The sequence below is a fragment of the Equus przewalskii genome, chromosome 6, assembly GCF_037783145.1.
Source record: "Equus przewalskii isolate Varuska chromosome 6, EquPr2, whole genome shotgun sequence".
NCBI lineage: Eukaryota > Metazoa > Chordata > Mammalia > Perissodactyla > Equidae > Equus > Equus przewalskii.
In genome coordinates this window covers 35,195,928-35,204,626 of record NC_091836.1, presented here as the reverse complement: position 1 = coordinate 35,204,626, position 8,699 = coordinate 35,195,928, and the positions used below count along the sequence as shown (strand labels likewise).

General features: G+C 47.6%; 1 protein-coding gene across 1 annotated transcript; it reads right to left on the bottom strand.

Annotated features, from left to right (window-relative positions):
* Positions 1-6,525: 6,525 nt before the first annotated feature.
* Positions 6,526-7,267, bottom strand: LOC103559749 (immunoglobulin iota chain-like). The gene is made up of 2 exons (XM_008533477.2): positions 7,169-7,267; positions 6,526-7,084 (listed from the first exon to the last, which is right to left on the bottom strand). Exons 1-2 carry the CDS (start codon positions 7,212-7,214, stop codon positions 6,675-6,677), a joined length of 456 nt encoding a protein of 151 aa, XP_008531699.2. The 5' UTR covers positions 7,215-7,267; the 3' UTR covers positions 6,526-6,674.
* Positions 7,268-8,699: the final 1,432 nt, after the last annotated feature.

Genomic DNA, 8,699 nt, shown 5'->3' with positions numbered 1-8,699 from the left:
TAGACCTAACAGAAAAATTCTTAGACTTGACAACAAAAGGACAGTCTGTTAAAGGAAAAATCAATAAATCAGACCTCATCAAAATTAAAAATTTTGCTCTGTAAAAGACTCTGTTAGGGGCTGGCCGTGGCCCAGTGGTTCAGTGCGCACATTCCGCTTCTCGGTGGCCTGGGGTTCTCGGGTTCTCATCCCAGGTGCGGACATGGCACTGCTTGGCAAAAGCCGTGCTGTGGTAGGCCTCTCACATATAAAGTAGAGGAAGATGGGCATGGATGTTAGCTCAGGGCCAGTCTTCCTCAGCAAAAAAAAGGAGAATTGGCAGCAGTTAGCTCAGGGCTAATCTTCCTCAAAAAAAAAAAAAAAAAAAGACTGTTAAGGGGATGAAAATAAAGGCTATAGAGTGAGAAGGGAAAAATTGCAAATCACGTATCCAATAAAGGACTTGTATCTAGAATATATAAAGAACTCTCAAAACTCAACATTTAAAAAAATCTAATTAGAAAATGGGCAAAAGACTCAAACAAACATTTCACTATAGAGGATATACACGTGGCAAACAAGCACATGGAAAATGTTCAACATCATTAGCCATTAGGGAAATGCAAATTAAAACCACAATAAGGTATTACTCTACACTTATCAGATAACTAATGTAGAAAATAGTGGTAACACCAAATAGCCGGTGAGGTTGTGGGGAAACTGAGTCACTCTTACATTGCTGATGGGGGTGTAAAGTGGGGCATCCATTCTGGAAAAGAGTATGCAGTTTGTTATAAAACTAAAACAAAATGTATTTACCATACCACCCAGCAATTGCATTCTTGAGCATTTATCCAAAACAATTAAAACTTATGTTCACAAAGAAACTTGTACGCAAATGTTCATAGCAGCTTTATTCGTAATGCGCAAACTGGAAGCTACCCAAATGTTTTTCAATGAGTGACTGGCTATACAAATGGTGGTGATTCATACCATGAAATATTATGTAGCAATAAAAAGGAATGAACTATTGATACATGCAACAAATTGGATGAACTTAAAAGGGAATTATGCCGAATGAAAAAATCCAGTCTCAAAAGATTACATACTATATGATTCTATTTCCATGACGTTCTTATAGTAACAAAATTATAGAGATGGAGAGCTGGAGAGCAGATCAGTGCTTGCAGAAATTGGGGATGGGAGGGCTGAGAGGATGAGTGTGGCTATAAAGGAGTAGCATGAGGGAGCCTTGTGCTGATGGCAGAGTTAAATATCTCTATTGGAGGTGATCATACAAAGCTACACATGTGATAAAATTGCTACGCACACACAACATACACACATACACAAATGAGTGCAGGTATAACTGGAGAAGTTTAAACAGTCTCTGGGGTGTACCAATCTTAACTTCCTGGAATTGATACTGCACTATAATTATGCAAGATGCTAACATTGGAGGAAGCTGGGAGAAATGTGTGTGGAAACTCCCTGTACATTACTTTACAACTTCATGTAAATCTATCATTATTTCAAAATTAAAAGTTCTGAAAAATTCAGTTGCAGATGTTCTGGCACGTTCTCCTAAAAAGCCACAATATCAGGAAGAAAATCAATATAATCCCATAATAGATAGTAGCTGCTTCATAGTCAAATTTCCACAATGGTCCACAAAGATGATTTTTACTTACAGTTAATGTGTTTTTGTTTTCTTTGGTCTTCAAACTAGATCTAACCTCAGTTCATGCATTCTAGTTACGTGTTAGGTCTCTTTAGTCTCTTTTCATCTGAGTCCCTAAACCTTTTCTTTCATGATATTCACTTTTCAAAATCCAAGCCAAGCCAGTTTTCTTTTCCAGCTGTACACAGTCTGGATCTGGATGATTGGTTTCCTGTGGCCCCTGTATTTCTTGAGCACTAGGAGTGAAGTTTGGCAGCTTGGCTCTCTTCAGGTGACATGTTTTCAGCTCCATCAGTAGGGAGTGCTTCCTGTTATGCCCGCCAGGAGAGACCCGTGTCAAGTTGTCCCGTTATGAGAAGCCAGGCTTGAGTGCCAAGTGAGAGTGATAACCAAATTTCTCCATCAGAAACGTCCATGTTCCATTTGTGACTAGAGTTTGTAGGGTGACATTTGGGCACCGTGCCAATGCCCTGTGCCCAAAACACCAATCAACCAATGGTTCTGGCACCCATTTATGATCCTTGCCTTAATAATTACTGTTATCACATTGAGGGTTGCAAAATAGTGATTTCCTCATCATAGGGCTTTTTCTCCACGTGTAACTTCTTTCTCCATTCAGTGCGTTATAAATCATTATCCTTTTGAGAATTAGCTAGAGTGAAGGTGTCTGTGCCCCAATTTTTTAAATACTGAAAACAAGATTAAATGTACTGTTTTTGACACATCAACGTGTTCCTGGTTAGAGACCAATTTGAATGGGCTTGTCCTGACCAAAGATAGAAAAACATAATAATGGCAATGGATTTATGCTTATACCCATGAACATAATTATAATGATACTAACAAACTAAAGTTAAATGATGCTGGCACACTGAGTTGTTATTTTGACAGGTGGTAAATAAAGGGGAAAAGTCAAATATTTATCTTATCTTTGCTATATAAATAGTCCCTCAGTCATGGATGAGGGGAAGTTTTCATCAAAGAAGCTTTCTAGCTAATAAGTGAAGGAAGACAGCTAGAGTGAAAATATCCCCATTTTGCATGCCATAATGAGGGAATGGATTTGGGCATTGTGCATACATCACAAAATGCACCTTAGAATGAAATGCCAGGGCCCTCCGTGTCCCAAAGGGCCTCCTCGTGTTAATTCTACCCTCCTTCTTTATGTAGGGCCATCTCCCCGCGCTCATACTGCCAAACCACGCCACAACCGCACCGGCCTGCTGTGTGCACAGACAGCCGGTGCATTTTCACTCTGTCTGATAGGCATGCTCCATTCCCCAAGATCCCAGGGCTTCCTCAAATCTACTCCCTGAGGGGCTCAGTGTCTAACTCAGGTCAGAATGTTTGGGTCCCTGGTCTTCAGTTCCACTGGCAACATGTCCAAGCCCATTGGGCTGCGTGTTTCTGTGTCAAACTTGGGAGCTGCGTCAAGCATCTCTATGCACCGACCGCAGCTCTTAGCACGCCACACCCTTGTTCTGTATCACAGTCAGGAGCAGTGTTGACACCTGGAGATGAAGGGTCAGGGGGAGCTTTTTGCGGTACCAGGCAGCAGATCCCCAAAATCTGGGAAGCCCACCCTTTCCAACATTTCTCTCCTCCATGACCAATTCAGAAAGTTCCACAAGTGTTTCCTTCCCCGCACTGGGCTATTTCACACTTTTCCTTTCCACACCACTCCTTGTTGCTGGATATAATCACCAGCATCATACGGCAGGCATCAGAAGGGAGGCGTGTGTGTAAGAGAGAGAGAAGGAGAGAGAGAATGTGGCTGGTCACTGATGTGACACAGTTTTCCCTCCTTAGAAAATCACAATGACCCAGGCCAACTAATGAGATCCTGGAACGGGAGGATCTTTGGAACCCAAAATTGCATTCAGCCATGCATTCACTTACTCATTCATCAGTTCATTCGACTCGTTTATTGCCTAGTGTTCATCAGAACATAAAACGAGCGGAACAGATCCGGCCCACTGAGAATTTGCAGATTAGTGGAGGAGAGAGACTTGCAAAATAAATTCAGAGCTGTGTGGTAAGCGCTAAATATAGTTAGGAAAACACGGTGTTTGCACATCACAGGAAGTTAGTAGCTGCATAAAGAGGTCAGGGAAATCTTGCCCAAGGAGTGGGATCTGAGATAATTGTGGAACTCTGAGTTGGCGCAGCCAGCTGGAGGACACCGCAAAGGGACAGAAAGTCCTGCTGGCAAGTGTAGGGTTCGGGCAGAAGTTTGGAGAATCAGGTGTCAGATCAATTGCAGATGGTTTAATAGGGTGGAAACGGACAGTGAGCGGGGTGTGCAAGAAACAGGACTTGGGTCAGAGGCTGGGCCAGCCTTCAAAGACTATTGTGAGAAGGAGTCTGAAGGGCATCCCTGCAGCCTGCACTGTCCTGTCACAAGCCATAGGCAGCTGTTGATCACTTGGAATGTGGCCAGTCTGAGGTGAGAGGAGCCACAAGTATAAAATACACACTGGATTTTGAAGGTTTAGTATGAAAAAACGAGTTTAAACCACCTCATAAATAATTTTTATATTGATTGCATGTTGAAATAATATTTGGGATGTATTGAGTTAATGTTTTATTAAAAATGATTTCACCTGTTTCCTTTTTACCATTTTTAAAAAAATGTAGCCACCACAAAATTGGAAGTTACAGATGGGCTTGCGTATGTGCCTTCAAGGGTGGAAGACAATCAAAGTTTAGAGAGGAGGAGTGCAGGAGACTGGATCTGGGAGTCATGAAGATGAGGAGTGGAGGGTACAGGCTGCACAGAGGGATGAGCAGGAGGCCCATCGATAATGGTCAAGGTGAGAAATGACTCAGACTAAAGGAAAGTTTATGCCAGGGAGAAGGCCAGTCCTGCTGACTGGTGAGGAAATAACTACTATTTTGTTGAGCCCTGGTAAGCACTTTATATAAATTAATCAGTGCTATTATTACCCTTTTTACATACAACTTTGGAAATGTTGGCCTAGGATTCAAATGACCCTCCCAAGGCTGACTGGAGCTAAGAATCACACTCTGGCTGGCCAGAGGCTTGAGTCCTGGGTCTCAGCCTCTGGGGATCTGCTGGGGCAGGGGCATTAGGGTAATGGAGGGGCCCAACGCGACTCCGTGATCTCTGGGTTTCTTGTCATGACACAGGATCTCAGAATCACAAAGGATGAAAGCAGAAGAAGGGCAGGTTGCAAGGGGGAATTCAGAGCTCTTTGGGGACCACCTCATTGGCCTTTAGAAGCAGGGGCCTGGAGGCGCCTCCCCAGGGGCAAAGGCCTGATGCAGGAAGAACTCAGTGCACTTGAGGCAGTGGAAGCTCAGGGGATACGTGGAACATAGCATGAGCTGAGACCATTGTTTTACCAAAGAGACTCAGGCCACACATGGAAGGACCGATATTGACATGTGTCCGCCTCTCTTGGGGGGACCCTTGGGGTCTTTTTAGCTTTGATAAATGGATGTTTTCAGCCAAGTGTGGGATCACAGGGGAGATGGTTTTCCTGGCACCTGTCTGAGTGCAAGACATGTCCACATGTGTGGACACCTGATGGACAGGGTCCTTCTCTGCAGGGCACATCCTGACCCACCACCCAGGGGCTCAGGGTGCTGTGCCATGGGCCAGGGTTGCAGGAACCCACCTGTTCCCTCTTCACCGAAGAAGCCCATCAGCAAGGACATGACCCTCTGGTCTCCAGGTCTTTCTAGGGTCCAGAGGGTTAGTATTCCTCGAGTCATCAGACAGGAGGAGTTGAGGGAGCCCTTGGTTACCCCACAAAGCATAGCTTGGTTGAAACCTGGAAGCAGGAACTGGGGTGTGTCTCTGGAGCAGGGGGTTGGCAAACTATGGGCCGAGTGCCGTATCTGGCCAAGCCCCTTCTGTTTCAGTAAATAAAGCCGAATAGGAACACAGTCATGCCCATCTGTTGACGTATTGTCTGTGACCGCTTTCACATGAAAAAACAGAACTGAGTACAGTCATGCACCCCATAGTGATGTCTTGGTCATTGATGGACGGCATATATGCTGGTGGTCCTGTAAGGTTAGTACCATACAGCGTAGGTGTGTATTAGGCTACATCATCTAGGTTTGCGTCAGTACACTCTATGATTGTACAACGACGAAATTAACTAATGACGCATTTCTCAGAGCGTATTCATGTCATTAAGCAACACATGACTATAGTTGCAACAAAGATCATATGGCTCAGAAAGCCAAAATTATTTACTATCTGGCCCTTTACAGAAAATATTTGCTGGCCCCTGCCACTCTCCTGTGCAGAAGAGTAAATACATTTCTCTCACCTAGACCAGTGGTTCTCAATCAGGGTGATTTTGCCATCCTGTGGACATTTGGCAATGCCTGGAGATGTCTTCGGTTTTCATAACTAGGGGTGGGAGTGTGCAGGTACTGCATTTGGTGGGAAGAGACCAGGGATGCTGCTCAACAACCTACAGCACACAGGACACCCCGCAACCAAGAACCGCCTGGCTCCGAATGTCAACAGTTCGAGGTGGAGAGCCCGCTCTAGACCTCGGCACCCACTCTCTTCCCCAGAGGCCTACTGAAGGCATTTTCTAAGCTTGTTTACCCTGTAACTCCTGAGAATAATCAGGTAACAACAGAGAGTCCTGTCCTCTGCCGGGGCGAATCCCCAAGGTGCTTATGTCAGCCCCCTGCCCCGCCATGATCCACAAGAGCAGGGGTGCCAGCCAAGCAGACCATGACCAGCCACTCCCCTGGGACCTTTGCCCCAGGCTGGTTCTTTGGTGCACCCCCCGCCCCCATTCTGACCTTCTGCAGATCCTCTTGGGCCTTCTCAGTACAATTCAGCACACCAGTCACAGAAAATTCAGCAAAACAACTTCCCGACACACAAGCAGCTTTAATACCCCAATCCAGCCTCCAGCGGGGCCTCATTGGACAGGGAGCATCTCTTCTCTGTGAAGCCCACAGCCCACCCTCCTCTTCGCCCACTCACACCTCTCAGTGTGGATGCGTGTCCCTTCTGTCTTTAGTTCATGGTAAGCGTGTCCTGGGGTGCCTGGGGCCCTGAAGGAGCAGGCTGCTTTTCTTCCCTCCTTTCCCTGTCCATCTCCCTGTCCAAGCTCTGGGCCGCCACAGCACAGAAGTACACAGCCTCATCCTCATACTGCAGCTCAGAGATACTCAAATACCCCGTGTTCTTTGCCAAGTCTTTGGATCCAGAGAAGCGAGGAGGGATCTTGGGGCCCTGGCTCTTGTCTGAGTGGGAAAAATATCTCAGCAAGAATCTTGGAGGGTGGCCGGGCCTCTGCTGGTACCAGTAGATGTTGTAAATGCCGACATCATGGTCGCTGCTCATGGTGCAGGCCAGGTGGACTGTGGTTCCAAGGGATGAGGACACAGATGGTGGCTGATTCAGCACCGGATGAGGGCCACAACCTGGGGACACAGGAACATGTGGGCACCAGGGGCAGGGAAGGGAAGGAAAAGGGCCAGGGGCTGCAAGCTCTGGGGTGTTCTCACCTGAGCAGTGGGCGAGGAGCGCCAGCAGGACAGGAGCCCAGGACATGGTGCTGACAAGCAGACCTCTGCCTCCCTCACACTGCACTGCTCCTGGGGCCCTCGAGGGGCTGGGCTAGCATCCTCCTCTGCCCTCCCAGGGGTGGGGCCATTGCACGCCCAGTTCCCGCCACCACCATCCCGAACTTTCTTGAGTTTGCAGTGTCAGTTATGGGAACGGTCCCAAGGTGGTCTTTGTGATTTTTGCCTTGGCCCCATGGAAGTGTTTAGGGAGGAAGCACCTGCTGGATGCTCACGGTCCAGTGCCCAGGAGGCCAGCCTGCAGGCTTGGGTCCCTGAGGGGGAGTGACCTCAATGTCCCCCCAGGAATCCGGGCCCTAGAGAAATGAAATAACGTTCTTGTCCAAACCTACATGCCTGATGAACTGGGAAGAAAGGACAAGTCCTCAGGGTGGTGATAACATCTGCTCTGTGCAGCAGGAAATGTTGGGGCCCTGGGGCGAGGGGGACACTCTGTCCCCTTCCACATTGCTGGCACTCCTGCCCTCCAAACCTAGCCCCTTTCCCTGCTAGAATGTAGCAGAAATGGCTCACGGCTTCTGAAAAAGAAGCACCAGGAGGGACTTGGGGACCCCCATGTGGAGCCCAGGGCAGGTGAAGGGAGAGGTAGAGCAGCCTTCCCCCACATCATGGTCCCAGACCTCCTGACCACTCCTCTTCACGACGGTCTCCTCTGGGATCCAGTGTGGTGGAGTCTGTGAGCACCAGTCCTCCACCCACTCCTTGGCCAGACCCTCCACCATCGGAGGTTCTGTTTGTCCCTCCCCCACCCTGCATGGGTTTGACCCCATCACCAAGCACTTTGGGAGGCCCAGGGCCCACTCTCTGCTCAGTGCTGCCCAAGAAGCTGTGTGGATTGTGCAGCTGGAGGCTGTCAGGACGCTCAGATGAAGACTCATGTATTAGTCAGCGTTCTCCATAGAGACAGAACCAATAGGAGATATATACAGATATATGAAGAGATTTATTAGAGGAATTGGCTCACACGATTATGGAGACTGAGAAGTCCCACCATCTGCTGTCTGCAAGTCACAGACTCAGGAAAGCCAGTGGTAACTCAGCCTGAGTATAAAGTCCTGAGAACCGAGGGAGCCGATGGTATAAACCGCAATCTAAGGGCAGGAGACCCATGTCCCAGCCCAGCAGGCAGACAGGAAGCAGAAAGGGGTAAGTCCCTCCTTCCTCCACCTTTTTGTTCTATTCAGGCCCTGGATGGATTGGATGATGCTGCCCACATCGGGGAGGGCCAGCTTCTTTACTGAGTCCACCAGTTCAAATGCTACTCTCATCCAGAGACACCCTCACAGAGACATCCAGAAATAGTATTTAATCTGGGCACCCTGTGGTCCATCAGGTTGATGTGTAAAATTAACCATCACATTCTGTCATCCCTTCCCACTTCATCACATTCTAGAACTTTCTCAGCAAAGCACAGTCACAGAGTGAAGCCCAGGGATTGAAGTGGGCCCTCAGC

Coding starts and splice junctions, on each gene's coding strand:
- LOC103559749 (XM_008533477.2), bottom strand. CDS start 7,214: ATGTCCTGGGCTCCTGTCCTGCTGGCGCTCCTCGCCCACTGCTCAG. Junction 7,085..7,168: donor GCTCCTCGCCCACTGCTCAG/GTGAGAACACCC, acceptor CTGTGTCCCCAG/GTTGTGGCCCTCATCCGGTG.